Here is a 19,246-nt window from a genome sequence, read left to right on the forward strand (position 1 = left end):
CTGGCGTAAATAAGCCAGAATTTAGTCATGATATCTCAAAATACACCTGTCAGCGCTCAAGTCAGATTTCTTGGCCCACATAGCGCTTCAGCTTCCTACCTTGATAATCATGATGTTCGACCTCTTCGTTTCTCTTCTTATCCTAAAGATCTCGCTCACATTATATCTTCACACAGTTCAAGGAATCGGTAAGTTAAAGAATTCCATTGTTGATACCTAAAAAGCTTTAAGGTTTTCCTAACTACACGAAGTAAGGTCTTTTTTATTTATCCATAAGCATCATTCTTCATATAAAGGGAGAATTTGACTTAGTAAAAGCAAATTGTGCTCTGTCTTCTGGTCGAATTAAAAATTAGAGTGTGCTAGTTTCTGCGCTTTACCCTCGAGGATTTCGTCTTGTACAGATGTTTCTTCTTTAGCAATTTTTTTTTCTTCATTGGAAAATAAATTTACTTAAAATTATGCAATAATTTGTTTCGTTCAGTTTTGATTAACTTTCATTTTTACTTTTGCCATGAAATCTCATTTTGGTTTGCTTTTTTCTTTGATTTGTGGGAGTTATAAAATGTCCCTAGCTGAACTTCATTTAAAACTGTTTAATTAAAGAAAACCTTAAAAAAAACAACAATGTAATTATGATATTGAAGTTTGAAAGGCTCACAGTGAGACAAGTGAAAGCAGTTTCCGACTAATGTGAATTTCTTCGTTTAATTGCTTTTTTTCAATTAATTATTTATGAAATGATGTCGCCAGTTCTATAGAAATGGGAAAAGTAACTATATACATGTAGCTCAAGGAGAAATATTTTAGTTGAAATTAGAAAAAACAATGGAGATATTCTTCAGTGTTTACTAAAAAGCTTCCGACCCTAAACCGCAGCCCGGAAGCAGAGGCAAGACCATGGAAATATAGAAAGGTGTCATTTGCTTGAGTGTGTAAAAAATGAGAAAAGGGGAAAGCTACCAAATTCCATAAAGAGCCGAACTCGGTCGTACCTGTCCAGATTTCGCTTTAGAGTCCATGTTTTAAACTTGTTGGCGAGTTAGCCCTTTCAGGCTCACGTTTGTCAAGTGCTGTGCTCACTTTACTACGTTCAGCGATGTTGAAAGAGGCTTGCGCTCAAACAAACAGAGAAAGAGGGTAAATTGTAATTTCAGATCTGTCGACGAATAGCCAATTAAATTGTCACTATACAAAGTATACTTCCTACACCGTTGAGCATGAAATTTCTCAGATTTAATTTTTTTGTATGTGTGTGTATCATGTGGATAGTCCTCGATCGTCGGTGGCCCTTCTTCTTACGTCGCCAGTCTACTCGTGACGCAACGGTGTCTTTCCTATTCATTTGCAGATGTCTGCAGACAAGCTCGGTACCAACTTCCCCTCATCAATAAATCCCCTATTGGTCACGTGATCATCAGCATGCTTGTAAACGACAATGACGAGTGCCAGCTTCGATGTTACATAGAACCTAAGTGCCTCTCTTATAATGTGGGACCTCACATGGTTTATGGACACGAATGTGAGCTCAGTGATTCAGATCACGTGCAACACCCTCAGGATTTGGTCCTCATGCCAGGTTACACGTACATAGGGACTATGGTACAGAGTAGTCGCTGTAGACTCTCTATTTTTAACCTCTTTGATATCTCTCACGTCACCAGGCGTTTTGCCTTTTCGCTGACCCATCCTCTGTGGCTGGGAGAGAACCATTATCAATTAAGGACGTCTCTTTCACTTCTCATCATTAGTTAGAGACTAATACCCTATTAACACCAAAGCTTGAACATGTTTTAAAGTTGTTTTGTTAAACACACTTTAATTTTTTTATCCTAGTGGAAACAACTTAACCTAATCTTTTTCTGCTTAAAATATAGCACATTGAAAATGCAAGTTAGCAAGTACTTGAATCCTATAGAAAAATAAGTTTTCCCAGTTCTCTCTTTATGATTTTCATTCAGTAAAAATCAGTTTAACATGTTTTGCTGGTGTATAGGGTATAGGCTTACCACCAACTAAACTCACTACTTACTCACTCGAAATTATCAGGTAAACAATGTTATTTTTTTTAACGCCAAATTCTCATAACCGTGTGATATAATCGCCCAGGTAAGGAGCTTCACTCGAAATTATCAGGTAAACAATGTGATTTTTTTTAACGCCAAATTCTCATAACCAATTTACAAGGAAATTTGTGGCGGCTAGAGGGGGGGATTAACAATCAGATCAGGGAGCTACTGAGAGGAACAATAGCTCATCACGTGCGTTTTCAAACTTTGTGCATTTCATAGCCCGTGCTCTGCCACACAACAATCTGAAATAATAAGCATTTGCATGGTCTGGAAAAGGGAAACCCAGTGGCAAATCATTTTCTTTGTAGCCAGAATTCAATAATGCTCATATGTTATGCTAAAAATTAGATCTAGAGTCGTTGGAGACGGTGAACACGTTCAACAATTCGAATTTTTTTCAAGTTTATAATTATCATAGTTACTATTATTATTATTATTATTATTATTATTATAACAATTACTATTATTATTTATTAGGATTTCCAGCATTGAGAAGAGCCATAACTGTACACGCGAAAAAGTACGATAATTTTTTTACGCGTGTTTGATATCGCCAATCAGCTGCTGACACGTCACTCGCCTTTCGTGTCACTCCGTCAGCTTGATGAACGAATGACAAAGCGTTCACCATTCTCAAGTCAAGGTCGCTTGGTAGCTTTTCTTGTTAATACAGGCCTACGGTTTTTACATAATTAAATTTTTATAAATCTTACATCAAAAAACATTTTCTCGTGTTCAACTCGAAGAGAAATTCCAGATGTTCGCACGCCCATGCGTTATTTCTATATAACTGACTTTTTTCTCGTTATTTTTGTCCTGACTGCTTTACCTCCTAGTGAGTAACTACCCGACAAATATAGCTGAGCAACCATGAATGACCACCAACCCAATCGCCCCCCTGTTTCGTTCTATTCACCCAATAACATTATGCTACTTAGGTATTGGAGTATTTTAAAAATGGTGGTTTTACCTGGATATTATTATAGTCAATTCGGTAACCATTTGTTCGGTAAGGCAGACTCGCGTTATACGTCACTTCCTTCTTTTGATCAAAGGTGTCATAAATTGAATAACACATTGTCCAGCCTCCGCCAAATTACGTCATATCACAATAGACCCAGAGTTTGCTGGTATCTGGTTGGACCTGATACATTCCATTCGGAGCTTGCGGGAATTGGGTCTTTATGGCTTGGTAGTCCTTTCCTTGATAACAATTGAGAAAAAAATCACGCAATGTCATCCATAAGTAAGGATTTTTTTACGGCAGAAAAATAAAAGTTAATTGCGAGTTTTATGATATAAACTCGTCCCCAGGAGCTTTTCGTTTTTCAAAACGCGATCTATGATCTATTTCAATGAATGTTCCAGAAGTTCCTTGGTGGGTCATACATATTACCTACTATTAACCTGATTCTGATAAATTACTGACCCAGCAGCTCAAGGAAATTGGTTGTAGCTAATCCATGGACTGCGTTTATGCTACAGAAATTCTGCATACGGCAAGGATTTAAGGACAGATGGAATAGGAATGATAGGAATGATAGGAATGCCGTTTCCCCTTAACAGATGTTAAGATCCTATCTCGAAACGTACATCACGCGGTATTATGCTTTCGTAATTAATCCCGTTACATCCTGAGCTACAAAGGCACTGAAAGGTTGTTGGTGTCAGTGAAAGGCAAGTAGCTTTGTTAAGACACAAAATTGACGAGCAACCATTTTGAAACAAAGAGAGTTAAGATCTACCTTGAAGGGCATCAGTTTGATGCCAGCTGCAAAATAGGTCTAAACTGATTCAAAATTTCTTGCTTTATTGTTTAAACCAGCTCTTAATAGTCACCAAGATTCACCCTAAAGAAGATTCACCATTAGTGTCAATTTTTATACACGATGTGGAATCCACAGACTGACCAAACTCATCTAAAGTGATTTTCTATCAAATTACCTCAGTTCCACTGTATGTGTAGCCTGGCCTGGGAACCAAATCATTAGGGTGCAGCACGCGGTCTGAATTACTGAGCTCACAGGTGTGTTCATAAGTCTGGTAAGGTCCCAGATTGTAGGAGAGACAGTTAGGTTCCTGGAAACATCTAACCTCGCATTGCGCGACAGTTTCTACTTGTACAGTTGTTATCACGTGACCACTAAGAGCTTTGCCAAGGTCGCGAGGTAAGAATTCCAGTATTGGGCAAATGTCTGGAAATGAAATTCGTCAATGAAACCGAATTTGATCTTTTCAAATGATGTATGGATGAATAGTGAAAAAGTTCATGAAGGTCATAAAACCAAAGTGAACGCATCAGCCGATCAGAACGAAAGGACGTGTCACGAGGAGCCAATGGGATTTCAAGGACAACGAGTGTAAGCTGCGCGAGAAAACGTTAGCGGCGCCTTCGTCGCGATTTGTTTTGGTATACTGACAGAAATAAACTAATATTTGGTTTCTGTAAAGATACTAAGCCAATTATTCACCTTAGTGTCGGTAAAAATAGTTGATATTAACCTCCACGTGGGTGGGCAATTGTTTATAGTGCATTAATGTATCAGGCAACGCTGCGCTTCTTGAAAGTAATGTTAATACATAAACTGGTAAATTATTAAAAAACTCAAAAGGTGGAAAGCAAAAGAAGATAGTAGTTGGCTCTTTTGTTCTGAGCTACCAAGGAGTGAGTATAACCAAGCGTTTTGACGAGAACATCAGCTTGTTAATCATCCTTTAAACGAGCAGTATGTTAAGTTAACGCCTCGTTTGAATTTCTAGGAAACGTTGGAATGGCAGCTTTTGCTTGAGATTTTCATATAGACTTTAAACAATAGTTAAGAAAAAAAACTCTTTGAAACTCCTTCGGCAAGCTCAAAAACTACTTAACGACACCAGCAATCACTTTTTAAGCTTCAAAATTTTCAGAAACTTATCACCTCTGTGAACACTTAATATATATGGCGTAAACGAGAAGCTTACTATTATTATTGAAACAAACAAATCAACCATGTTGTCTTCACTGGACAAATATAATGATAGTTTAACAACAAACTGTATCATTGATCGTTAAACGGTTGACCCTGAATAGCCGGGGGAACCACAACAACAATGATTTACATTAACAAAAATAATTATAGAAGTAATTACAAATTAATTGGCCATGCACAGATGTCGCTAATGAATTTGGTCGCCAATAACACGTTGATCTTCGAATGATACACAAGAAACGAAAAAATATATAGAGGCGAGCTTCATTAAAAGAACAAACCACAAAAGAGGCATGAAAAACTTTACGCTCCCAAAATGAAGCTATACAGGTAAATTGGTATTACTAACATCTAAAAGGCACGGGTGCGGTGCGAATCCTGTCGAAACCCAATTTTTTCAAGTAATCTTTTAATTGATTTTTTCGTTTATAGCAGCTCGCTTACGTGGATCATTTCTTTACTTCTTCAATATTTTATTTTGTTAGCCGGTCAACTCAACTAAGCTGTTTTTCTGACTATAAAAGCAGCTTCATTTACACAACAGTAGAAACTGCTTTTCACCCAGAGTCTTCATTTTTTTCCTTATTATTATTATTATTATTATTATTATTATCTTTTTCTCTATTCAAGAGCGTACCTGGTCAGTTCCCAGCCATCTTGAGTGACGCTCACCATGAAGAAGCGGAGGAGCACAAAGCACGATGGGTACCTTTCCATCGTCATCATCATCATCATTAATAGCTCGTATATAAATGGAAGTCATTTACCAAAGAAATTTATCCAGAGCATCGTTTGAACGAACATGTACAAAGATCTTTATCACTTTCTTGTTGTTTTCCTGGGGATATTCTTTGATTTCAGTATTATGGGAAAATTTTTCGATTAAAACTCAACAGTCCACACTCTGAAAGCAAGGCTTGGATGCCTGGGGGCGAAATCCGACGAAAACCTGCATGTATTATGATATCCTTTTTTTTTAGAGAGATCATGAGAAGATGGCTATAAATGGCCAGAAAATGTATTTTTTAACACTGATACTTTCTAAATCTTATCATCATTTTACGTTTGAAAGCTGCCACAAACGAATATTTCGAAAGTAGCAGATAAAAAAATTCGGCTATCATCGGTCAACTGACCGACTGACTGACTGACTCGCCAACGATCAACTGACTGACCTTTTGACTGAGTGAATGGTTGACTGTCTCTCTGATTGACTGACTTACTGAAGGTACAACACTATATTGCGTGCCACAAAAACTCTTTCAGCCATCATTTATCTCAGTCCAACACTCATCAGTCTGCTGCTTCGCGTCCGATGTCCATTGACGTTAAAGGCGACTCCGGCATAACTTGAATCAGTTGACGCTGACCGGAAGTAAGGGGTGAGCCAATCCTCACACCAACTATTGCACCTCTTATAACAGTTTGTATAACCGGATATGAAAAAGCCAGAGTAGAAGCTGTGGTCACAGATAAGAAGCTGGTATTCATGATTTGTGGCAGCTACACCTCTACCTAGCCACAAGCCGGAGATTTGTGTCTGGTAATTTCCCTCTGCGACGAGACTGGAATTAAGTTTATAGGTAAAGAAAGCCTTTTCATTCGTGGTCTCATCCACAAAGAGAATTTCCCGAAACTGCAAAAAAAAAAAAAAAAAAAAAAAATTAAAAAATAGACTGTCGTGTTGAATAAGATGATCAGGTTAAGAGATCAAGAACAAGTTGGTTAAGAGTCTTCAGACTAAAACTTGATGAAAAAAGCACCATTCTGGGGAAAAGAAATAGTTTAGCCTTCCAGAAAAGAACAGGTTCTTATTTTGAAAATGTGGTCATCAAATACAGTGACTCATGTTCAAATTACGAGTGCTAGACCAAATGAAGCACAATACAGAAGGTACTGAAATTCTTGTAGTAAATTTTGCATTCCAGCGGGAATCACTGTCAGTCCTCATCTACAGTATGGTACAGAGTTGGTTAAAAACCTAAATATACAATAAAAAAAATAAAACTCCCAGTGAAAATATAAAATATTTCCGGAATAAAAAAAACGATTAAGAACCTCCTAAGAATAACATGAGGGCAAGAGAGTGTTTATAAGCTATTTATCAGGCTGATTACTCATTATAGCGCTTGAAATATGACAAACACATATGCCAGAATTTGCCAAACATTGTTAATCCTCAAAATTAAACTCTTGCACCTTAACCTCTTTCAATCACCTGAACATTATTGCAGTTAGTTCGGTAACCATTTGTACCATAAGGATAATTCTCGTCATAGCTCACTTCTGTTTTAGGGTCAGCAAGATCGTCAGTAGAGTAACACATCGTCCATCCTCCTCCAAATGATGTCATATCACAATACGCCCAGAATTTGTTGTGCCCGATGTTCAGTTGTATTTCGTACATCCCATCTGGAGCACTCGGGAATGTGGTCTTGATCTCTTTGCAATTAATTCCTTTCAAAGAGACAAAAAAAAGGTTAGATACCAGGCCTCTTTGTTAGCGATATAGGACACGCTTTTTCCGCCCGTAGGAAGATTTGAAACGAGTCGGTAAGAGGTTTGCCGGAGGTCTAATTATCAGTGTTATTATTGTCATTGAAATTTATATAATCACGGGAAATTCACGAGCTATTTACAAAGGATTAAAGACTTTTAACTATTAATTATATTAATTACGCTATATCACTGAGCCTTAGAGAGCTTTATTGATTTCTTGTTTGAACGACCCGAGGGATTCCGCGCACCAAGCCTCGCCGGGAAGGCTATTCCACAACGTGGGGCCACTATAACTAAAAATATTTTAAAATGAATTTGTTGGTGGTATTCGAACATTAAGTTTGTTCTCGAAGTCCCTCAGGTTGTAGCTTGTACTGCGTTAAAAATGAAGTCGCGTACACACCTCCTGCCGGCTCGCGTTGCTTAGGGCATCATACTCTCTCGCCGACGTTTCCCATTAGCTTACCTGTCATAAGCTGGCAGACTCCTACGCCATCAAACACACCGCTGACACAATTGCATACATATGAGCCCGCGGTGTTAACGCAGTCCTCGTTCACCGGGCAGTTGAACTGGTTGGTTTCACACTCGTCTATGTCTGCAGCAAAGAGCGACTTTCAAATGAGTGACGGGGGAAATCAGCTCAGGGAGGTCAGGTAGGTCAAGCATCGAAAGTGATCCTGAGTTGCTTTGTATTTGCTTCACCCCGTTCTGTGATGGTCATTAATACTGGCTCTATGCTCTCAATATATTCATGCAATCAGATGCAAAACTAAAAACAATCGCGTCTTAATCCTTTAACTCCCAAGATCTGATTGTTAATTCTCCCCTCCAGCTGCTACACATTTCCTTGTAAATTAGTTACTAGAGCTTGGTGCTTGATCAAAATAGCATCTTCTATCTGATAAGTTCGAATATTCTCATTACCTGTTTGCTGAATAACGTATGGTTATTATAGGGAAGTTTCATGTTAATCACTTCTAGGAGATAAAGGGTTAATTCATGAGGTGACACTAAATTGCTTGGTTTGCTTAACATACCCGTTTCACAGCTGTTCCCGGTAAATCCTGGTGGACACAGGCACTGGAAAGTTGTCTCCGTGAGGGAAAGACATGTGGCGTTATCAGGGCAAGGACTTGACGAACAACGACTCTAACCAAGAAATAAAGTAAATATTGGTCACGTTATTCTGGCAGAGAAATCATGATCAGTCGCCAGAACTTGAAAATGAAGTGGGCAAAACTTTGGAGATTCAAACAACGGCGTAATTCCTAGAAAAAATAAGAGTTAACTGAGTGTGCCTGATACAAAGGAATTACAGTATGTCGTATTTAGTGGCAAAAGACCAAAAGATGTATTGTTTGTTAAATACATCAGAAAAGATTTCGAAAACCTGTCGATGACACCTGCTAACTGACTTGAATCTTGCCAAAGGGAATAAATTTGTTCCCTTAATTTAGTAAAACCTTATGCAATTTCTTTTTTTAAGTCAGCTACACGACATATTTATTTTAGATAAATTAAAATTGATGAGGCTTCATTTTCAAAATTAAACTTGTAAAGTTAGATTTTCAATCAACATTAGTCTCCATTCTCCCCCTCTCCGACATTGTTTTGAAACGAGGCCATTATCGTTTGAAACCATTAAGCGGAAATCATATTTTTTCCTAATGTAAATAACCTTCATTCACACGACAAAAGCTTTGCTAATTTAGCCTCATTCTGAGTGTAAGGTGTTTTGGAACTCAGAAATGGCCCATTACATTGTATACCTCAGTTGGTCTGTATATGTACCCTGCCATAGGAACTAAATCAGCAGGGTCTCGGATGTGATCGGATTTGCTGAGTTCACATTGATGTCTACCAGCCTGTTTGGGTCCTATGTTATAGGAGAGACACATGAAGTCGCGGTAACAAGCAATCTCACATTGGTCATTTGTCTCCACTGGTATCGTTTTGATCACGTGACCAATAAGGGCTTTACCAGCAATGCCTTGTAAGAAATGCACTTGTCGGCAGACATCTTGAAATAAAACAAGAAGTAACGTGAGATTTTTTTTCAGATATGATTTGTGGGGGTTTTCAATAATATTTTCCACAGGCTCCTGCCGATGGTATGCCCGGAGAGGGCCGTAAGGCGAAACTCAAACATGAATGCCTGGTTGTAGGTTAAACAGACTGCGGTAAGGGTTCGTAATGGCGGCAGTAGAACATCGGTGGCGGCTTTTTATAAACCATTGCGTCTGAAATTATTAGTTTATCAGGTAAGAGTAAATGGTTATATCAATATGAGCGAGGAAACGTTGTCGTCTACCACTGTATATTAAACTCAAGTCACTGAGCTAAGCTTAATTTTTCCCACCATCTTTGGGACAACATTTCAAAATCATTTGTTCAAAGTTGAACAACTCTTTATCAAGAATGGATTACTTATAAAATCAAATGCATGAAAGGGAGAAGATGCAAGCGCGTTTTTCTAAAAACAATAACTTTGGGGGAACTCTCAGGACTGAACGAAACACATTTACGTTAGCGCTTATCTTTTCCACCCTAATGCAACAAAGTCATCTTTAAAATACATTTTTTTCCATTCACAGCGTTCCCTTTTGATGAGTGTCATCTGCAACATTCAAAAACCACCGTCCATTTCCTTCCTTCCGTGTTGTATCGATCCGAAACAATTCCTCATTTTGAGTTAAATATCCTCACTGTACATCGAGGAAACATCTACATATGCATGTTTTTAACCGCAAAGTATCATATTTAATTCCATAACCTGCGACCAAGAGGTGTTTCGAGAGACACCTTATTTGCATGAAATCACTTTTAGCAGCAGAACCAAGCGGTAAGGGGTAATGGTAAAGTTTGTCGAATATTTCCGATGGAAATTAATTGTCTCAGTTGCTGCTAAAGTTGTACAAGTTTTGACAATCATAATATCTATATCCGTTTCAGATCTCGAAATTAAAAGTGTTCATTCTATAACTATTTCCACCTTCAATTTACCACTTACCCCTCCGAAGTCTTGCGAGATCTGAGTTTAGTTAGGAATCGAAAAAGTTGCAAATTGCCATTGGCTTTTATTATGCATTATTGTATTAGGAAGCAAACACAGCGAGTATAGATTTCGTTTATTATTGTTAGTACTAAGTGTTAGCAATAACATTTTAACATGGAAAGTAATTACGAGAAAATTAATAGCTCAGGCTCATAATACAAGCTGTACCTATTCCGGTGTCTTGGTCGTAAACACAACTAATAATTCGACAGCATTTACCATGAATTAGTAATGAAAAGTAAATTATCAGTCCTCGATATATAAAGTATCTTTATCTTCAAACATGTTTCCAAGTCCCTGCTAAATGTTGCAAGATTAGTGGAATAAAACAACGGAAAATCCCTCTATCAGCTGAAGTACTTACAAGTGATAAAATGTTGTCGATAGTCTTCCGAAATACTTTTACGCATGCTTTATTTTCAGCGCTTAAATCTTCGTGCAAATTATAGTTAGCAGGAGATCGATCTGAAACACCTGATGTGTCTGACTGAACGCTCATCGAGAGAAAAACTTTCCGTCTCTACCATCACTCAAGACTGCTTATCGCTACCCTCGAGATGGATAACTAAAACGTAAGCAGAACTGCGAACGAGAAAATGATACTTTGAGGGAAAAGAACTTTCTTAGGTTTCAACCTTGGAGACAAGGTAAAGTATGAATGTTTTTTTTTTCCTTTTCATATTATGCTCTCTAACTTTAATTGATTAATTTGAGAGACTTACCGACACCTCCGACAACCACGAAATGAACTGCGAAAATAATGTGATGTAATAAAGCGAAGGCGAGAGACATGTTGTTGAGATGGTACTTTGCTGTCAAGTTTCCAGTTTAGATTTAAAGAAGAGTTGGGAAAACCCGACAGCTTAACGATCCAATGCGAGGCCAGCTTAATACTCCAAAGCGAGGCAACCATATGTCTTGTTAAGACGTTACTATGGAAACCGTCGCTACTGCTAAATACTACAGGTTTACGCCAAACCTGAATGCGCGTTTAATAACTCCCAGATAGACAAATGTAAAGATGGAAGATGTGCAAATGTATAAACGTGTAAACGTGATTCGACTGAAAATTAATAATTAATACAAATATCAAAGTACAAATATGATAACGTCAAGAATAACGACAAGAGTAAAAACAAAGCTACATGAAAAATAAATGAACTTAGAATTTGTGGCATAACCAAGTCCGATAGACAAATGATAGACAAATGTAAAGATGGAAGATGTGCAAATGTATAAACGTGTAAACGTGATTCGACTGAAAATTAATAATTAATACAAATATCAAAGTACAAATATGATAACGTCAAGAATAACGACAAGAGTAAAAACAAAGCTACATGAAAAATAAATGAACTTAGAATTTGTGGCATAACCAAGTCCGATAGGAAAAACTCTCCGAAAAAAGTACCACGGCGCTAGCAAAAACCAACGGAACGACCGCCCTAGTTGAGGTCAACTAGCGAATGAAAAATTTAGCAAAAACAACGCTTATACAGGCTACCAACGTTACAAAAAGCTTACGAACATTATTGAAAGAAAAAAAGGTAACCATGTTGTCTCCACTGGACAAATATGATGATAGGTAAACAAAGAGCTGTTTCACGGATCGTTTGACGGTTGACCGGGGGAACCACAACCACAGTGATTTACATGAACCAGAATGATTCTAGAAGTAATTACAATTTGCCATGCACTGATGTCGCCAATGATACTTTGATCTTCGAATGATACACAAGAAAAGAAATAATATACAGAGGCGGGCTTCATTAAAAGAAAAAAACGTTAAAGAAGCTTAAAGAAATTTACGCTCCCAACACGAAGCTTTACAGATGAATTGGTATTACTAACATCTGAAAGGCACTAGTGCGAATTCCCGTCGAAATCACTTCAATCAATTTCACTCATAGCAGTTCGCCTACGGGGAGTCATTTCTTTACTTCTTTAATTTTTTATTTTGTCCGCCTGTCAACTGAACTAACCTGTTTTTATGACTTAAAAGGAAGCTTTATTTGCACAACCGCAAACAGTGCTTTTCACATTAAGTTTTCATTTTTGCTTTCATTTTTTTCCTTATTATTACTTGGGTCTTTTTCTCTATTGAAGAGTGCACCTGGCCCATTCCCAGCCATCTTGAGTGACGCTCGCCATGAAGAAGTTGGGGAGCACAAAGCACGATGGGTATCTTTCTATCACCATCATCAATCGCTCGTATACAAATAGAAATCATTTACCGAAATATTTACCCTAAACATCGCTTGCACAAAAATGTACACAAGTCTTTATCACTTTCTTGCTGTTGTTATAAGTTTATTCTTTGATTTCAGACTTACGGGAATATTTTTCAATTCAAACTCAACAGTCTACAAACTGAAAGCGAGGCTTGGAGGCCAAGGAACAAAACTTGACGTAAACATGCACGTATTATGATATCCGTCCTTTTTTAGAGTGACCATCAGAAGACGGCTATAGATGGCCAAAAGACATGTGGTTTGAGAGTTTTTAACACTGATACGTTTAAATCATCATCATTTTGCGTTTGAAAGCTGCCACGAATGAATATTTTGAAAGTAGCAGATAACAACATTCGACTATAATCGGTCAACTGACCGACAGACCGACTGACTGACTGACTGACCAACGATCAACTGACTGACTGACTTACTGAAGGTATAACACCATATTGTACGCCACAAAAACTCTTTAAGCCATAATTTATCTCAGTCCAACACTAATCAGTCTGCTGCTTCGCGGCCGATGTCCATTGACGTTAAAGGCGACTCCAGCATAACCTGAATGAGTGGACGCTGACCGGAAGTAAGGGGTGTGCGTATCACCACACCAACTATTGCACCTCTTATAACAGTTTGTATAACCGGATATGAAAAAGCCAGAGTAGAAGCTGTGGTCACAGATAAGAAGCTGGTATTCTTGACTTGTGGTAGCTACACCTCCACCTAGCCACAGGCCGGAGATTTGTGTCTGGTAATTTCCCTCTGCGACGAGACTGGAATTAAGTTTATAGGTAAAGAAAGCCTTTTCATTCGTGGTCTCATCCACAAAGAGAATTTCCTGAAACTGCAAGCAAAAAAAAAGAAAAAACAGACAGGAAAAGACTGTCGTGTCGAATAAGATGACTAGGTTAAGAGAGCAAGAACAAATAGATTAAGAATCTTCGGACTGAAACTTGATGAAAAAGCACCATTCTGGTGATAAGAAATAGTTTAGCATTCCAAAAAAGAAAAAACAGTCTCTAATTTTGAAAATGTAGTCATCAAATTTAAGAAACAGTGACCCATGTTCAAATTATGAGTGCCAGACCAAATGAAGCACAGTACAGAGGGTACTGAAATTCTTGTAGTAAATTTGGCATTCCAGCGGGGATCACTGACAGTCCTCATCTATAGTAGGATATAGAGTGGGTTAAAACCTAAATATAGAATAAAAACGATAAAACACCCAGTGAAAATATAAAATATTTCCAGAAAATTATAACATCAGGATAAAGTAAAATCAGGGCAAGAGAGTGTTTATAAGCTATTTATCAGGCTGATTACTCATTATGGCGCCTGAAATATGACAAACACATATGCCAGAATTTGCCAAACATCGTTAATCCTCAAAATTAAACTCTTGCACCTCAACCTCTCTTAATCACCTGAACATTATTGCAGTCAGTTCGGTAACCATCTGCACCATAAGGATAATTCTCGTCATAGGTCACTTGTGTTTTAGGGTCAGCAAGATCGTCAGTAGAGTAACACATCGTCCATCCTCCTCCAAATGACGTCATATCACAATACGCCCAGAATTTGCTGTTCCCGATGTTCGGTTGTATTTCGTACATCCCATCTGGAGCACTCGGGACCGTAATCTTGATCTCCTTGCAATCAGTTCCTTTCAAAGAGAGAGAGAAAAAAAAAAGAAGTTAGATACCAGGCCTCGTTATTAGCGATATAAGGCACGCTTTTTTCCGCCCGTGGGAAGATTTGAAACGAGTCGGGAAGAGGTTAGCTGGAGGTCTGATATTACCAGTGTTATTATTGTCATTAAAATTTATGTAATCACGAGCAGTTCACCAGCTATTGACAAAGAACTATTAACTACTAATAATATTACTTACTTAATATTACTGCTTTCCATAAATGTTGTGCCTTAGAGAACTTTGTTGATTTCTCGTTTGAACGACCCGAGGGGTTCCGCGCAACCAGCCTCGCAAGGGAGGCTATTCCAAAATATGGCGCCACTACAACTAAAACTATTTTTGAATGAATTTGTTGGTGATATTCAAACATTAAGTTTGTTCTCGGAGTTCCTCAAGTTTTAGCTTGTATTGAAATCCCGTACAGACCTCCCGCCGGCTCGCGTTGCTTAAGGTATCATACTTTCTCGCGGACGTTTCTCATTAGCTTACCTGTCATAAGTTGGCAGACTCCTACGCCATCGAACACACCGCTGACACAATTGCATACATATGAGCCTGCGGCGTTAACGCACTCCTCGTTCACCGGGCAGTTGAACTGGTTGACTTCACACTCGTCTATGTCTGTAGCAAAAAGTGACTTTCAAATGAATGACAGGGAAAATCAGCTCAGGGAGGTCAGTTAGGTCGAGCATCGAAAGTGATCCTAAACTGCTTTGAATTTGCTTTACTTCGCTCTGTGATTGGTTAAGAATACTCGCTCTATCCTCTAAATCAATTCACGCTATCAGATACAAAACTAAAAACAATCGCGTCTTAATTTATGAGGTGACACCACATTGCTTGGTTGCTTAACATACCCGTTTCACAGCTGTTCCCGGTAAATCCTGGTGGACACAGACACTGGAAAGTTGTCTCCGTGAGAGAAAGACATGTGGCGTTATCAGGGCAAGGACTTAACGAACAACGACTCTAACCAAGAAATAAATAAATTATCTGTCACGTTATTCTGGCAGAGAAATCATGAACAGTCGCCAAAACTTGAAAATGAAGTGGGAAAAACTTTGGAGATTCAAATAACGGCGTAATTTCGGGCAAAAGAGTAAACTGAGTGTGCCCGATACAAAGAATTACAGTATGTCGCATTTAATCCCAAAAGGCGAAAAGAAACATTTCTTTAAATACATCAGCAAAGATTTTGAAAACTTTTCAATGACAGCTGCTAACTAAAATCTTGCCAAAGATAATAAATTTGTTCCCTGAATTTGGTGAAACCTTACGCAATTTCTTTTTTTAAGTCAGCTACACGGCATAATTATTTTAGATAAATTAAAGTTAGATGTTCAGTGAACATTAGTCTCCATTCTCCCTCTCTCTAACATTGCTTTGAAACGAGGCTATTATCGTGCGACATCTTTGGGCGGAAATCATATTCTCTCCTACTGTAAATAACCTTCATTCTCACGACAAAAGCTTTGCTAATTTGGCCTCATTCTGAGGGAGAGGCCTTTTTGAAACTCAGAAATGGCCCATGACATTGTGTACCTCAGTTGGCCTGTATATGTACCCTGCCATAGGAACTAAGTCAGCAGGGTCTTGGATGTGATCCGATTTGCTGAGCTCACATTGATGTCCATGAGCCTGTTTGGGTCCTATGTTATAGGAGAGACACATGAGGTCGCGATAACAAGCAATCTCACAATGGTCATCTGTCTCCACTGGTAACGTTTTGATAATGTGACCAATAAGGGCTTTATCAGCAATGCCTTGTAAGAAATGTACTTGTCTGCAGACATCTTTAAATAAAACAAGAAGTATCATGAGATTTTTTTCAAATATGGTTTGCAGAGGTTTTCAATAAAATTTCCATAGGCGTCTGCCAATGGTGTAATAGGATGCAGTGCCCGGAGAAGAGCCGTAAGACGAAAATCAACAACTGATGCCTGCTTGCAGGCTTCCCCACAATCTTTGCGAAAACTTTTCAAAATCATTTGTTTAAAGCCGAACAACACTTTATGAGGATGAATTACTTAAAAAGTCAAATGCATAAAAAGTGGGAAGATGCAAGCACATTTCTTCAAAAACAGCAACTTTAGGGGAACTCTCAGGTCTTAAAGAGACATATTTACGCTTTCCTTGCAACTTTTCTACCATAACGCAACAAATTAATCTTTTAATTACTTTTTCATTTACAACGCTTCCTTGTGATGAGTGCCGGCAGCAACATTCAAAAACCACCATCCACTTTCTTCCTATTTTGTTGTAACGATCCGAAATAATTTCTCATTTTGAGTTGAATATCCTTACCGCACATCAAAGGAAACGTTTGAGTTTGTGCGTTTTTTACCGCAAATTATCATACTTCATCCTACACCTGACCAAGAGATGTTTCGAGAGACCCCTAATTAGCATGAATCATAAATCACTTTTGCCGATATATGTATTTCACGCAAACATTTGTTTTTCAAACTCAACTTAATTGGCTTTTCTTTCGGTTTGCCTTTGTCGAAAACAACAACAACAACAACAAAAAATTGCGAAACCTTTAGCGCACAAAAACTAGTTTAGTGAATTGCTGTAGGTTTTTTTTTTCTGAAAAAAAAAAATTCAGGCCTGTACGGGATTTGAAACCATGACCTCCGGTAGAACAGTGCTCTACCGGCTGAGTCAACAAGCCAACCGAGAGCTGGTCACTATATTGGTTCCAAATAAACCTGTGAGGTAATAAATAAATCCATTATTCAGGCCTGAATGTTGTTTTTCAGGCCTTAGTTTCATTACTGATCAAGTAGTATTCGTTCATGCGAAGATCGCTTTCTTATTCACGTCTTTATCCGCAGTTTAGCTATATGATTTTCATATAATCACAGTTACTTAACTCAAATATGCCGGTGAACACACCTAATCGATTATATTTAAAGGTTTACATTCATTTCTACCGCGCAAGAAATTTCACCCTAATCATTTCCACCACATACTTCTCCTGTGAGCTCAGTTCTTGCCTGCAAGAAAGTGCCACGTCAGATTTCTTTTTTCATGTAGCAGAACTGGTAAGATAAGTGGTAAGGGTAATAATAAAGTTTGTCGAATATTTCCAAATGCGTTAATTAATTATCTCAGTTTCTGCCAAAGGAGTAAAATTGTGACATATATATGTTTCATATCTCGAAATTTAAAGTTTTCGTGAGTATATTTAGCCTTAATGATTGCGTTTATCGTTGTTAGCAATAAGTGTTAGCCATAATATTTAAACGTGGAAAGTCATTATGGGAAAATTAATAGCTCAGGCTCATAATTCGAGCTGTACAACTATTCCGGTCTCTTAGTCGTAAACACAACTAAAAATTCGACAGCATTTTGTATTACCATGAATTAGTAATGATTAGCCGAGTTATGTATCAGTCCTCGATATATAAGGTATCTTTATCTTCAAACATCGTACCAAGTCCCTTCTTAGTGTTGCGATATTAGTGGAATAAAACAGCGGAAAATCCTTCCTATCAGCTGAAGTATTTACAATTGATAAAATGTTGTCGATAGTCTTCCGAAATATTTTTACGCTTGTTGAATTTTTAGTGCTTGAATTTTCGCGCAAATTTTCGTAAGTAGGAGATCTGAAACACCTGGTGTGTTTTACTAAACTCTCATCGTGAGAACAACTTTCCGTCTCTACCATCACTCAAGACTTCTTATCGCTACCCTCGAGATGGATAACTAAACCGTAAGCAGAACTGCGAACGAGAAAATGATGCTTTGAGTGGAAAGAACTTTCTTAGGTTTCAACCTTGGAGACAAGGTAAAGTATGAACGTTTCCTTTTTTCCTTTTTTCCTTCTCTAACTTTAATTAATTTTAGAGACTTACCGCTACCTCCCACAACCACGAAATGAACTGCGAACATAAGGTAATGTGATGAAGCTATGGCGAGAAACATGTTTTAGAGATGATACTTTGCTGTCAAGTTTCTAAATTAGATTTAAGGAAGAGTTGGGAAAGCCTGACAGCCAAACGATCCAATGACAGGCCAGCTTAAAACTCCAAAGCGAGGCAGCCTTATGTCTTGTTATGTCGTTACTATGGAAATCATCGCCAACACGTTTTTTTTTAGACAAATAATTTAACTCAAAAAACGCTAAAGAGGTTCTACGAAAGTCTTAACCAGCTTTGCCAGAAATCTTCGAAAAAGGCTGTCTGCAAACGTGACTCAAATCTAAACCTAACCAAATAATATTTATTTTGATTTGATTTAAAACGGCTTTCTCCTAATATCACCCACCACATTAAATATTGAATATTTATGTCCTTATGCAATTATCACGATCCTTTTTGTATTGTGGTGACATTTGCAGCGGACATTTGTATGTGATGTTTGCATGAGGCTCTTGAATGATGGTTTGGCGTAGTCCTCACTTGGCCGCACGAATTCTAAGTACCACTTACAATGGTCAAAGTTAAAAGTTAATAATTTTACTGCTGTTAAACGGTTTTTTTTTACTAGATGTCCTCCTTGGTACCATTAGTTAGGGCAAGATGCAATATCTAGCATGCAGATATTTGGTTTTCTGTTAACCAATGGCTGAAGAACAAGGCACCAAGTTATTCCACACAATTTTATGTGGCAGCTGTGAAAATAACCCCAGAGAGTACAGAGAGTAAAGTGCAGGAATTTAAATAAAAATTCACGAGATCTACGAAGGAGACACAGCTTCGCTCTTGAGACACAATTT

General features: G+C 38.0%; 2 protein-coding genes and 1 pseudogene across 2 annotated transcripts; all 3 read right to left on the bottom strand.

Annotated features, from left to right (window-relative positions):
- Nucleotides 1–1,536: 1,536 nt before the first annotated feature.
- On the bottom strand, nucleotides 1,537–5,804 carry LOC131782411 (uncharacterized; annotated as a pseudogene).
- Nucleotides 5,805–6,265: 461 nt separating this feature from the next.
- LOC131784293 (uncharacterized) lies at nucleotides 6,266–7,487 on the bottom strand. The gene is made up of 2 exons (XM_066160985.1): nucleotides 7,260–7,487; nucleotides 6,266–6,677 (listed from the first exon to the last, which is right to left on the bottom strand). Exons 1-2 carry the CDS (start codon nucleotides 7,446–7,448, stop codon nucleotides 6,315–6,317), a joined length of 552 nt encoding a protein of 183 aa, XP_066017082.1. The 5' UTR covers nucleotides 7,449–7,487; the 3' UTR covers nucleotides 6,266–6,314.
- Nucleotides 7,488–13,313: 5,826 nt separating this feature from the next.
- Nucleotides 13,314–18,453, bottom strand: LOC131782451 (uncharacterized). Its single transcript, XM_059099186.2, has 6 exons — nucleotides 18,384–18,453; nucleotides 16,066–16,316; nucleotides 15,381–15,492; nucleotides 15,013–15,144; nucleotides 14,257–14,495; nucleotides 13,314–13,676 (listed from the first exon to the last, which is right to left on the bottom strand). Exons 1-6 carry the CDS (start codon nucleotides 18,451–18,453, stop codon nucleotides 13,314–13,316), a joined length of 1,167 nt encoding a protein of 388 aa, XP_058955169.2.
- Nucleotides 18,454–19,246: the final 793 nt, after the last annotated feature.

The sequence above is a fragment of the Pocillopora verrucosa genome, chromosome 14, assembly GCF_036669915.1.
Source record: "Pocillopora verrucosa isolate sample1 chromosome 14, ASM3666991v2, whole genome shotgun sequence".
Classification (NCBI taxonomy): Eukaryota; Metazoa; Cnidaria; class Anthozoa; order Scleractinia; family Pocilloporidae; genus Pocillopora; species Pocillopora verrucosa.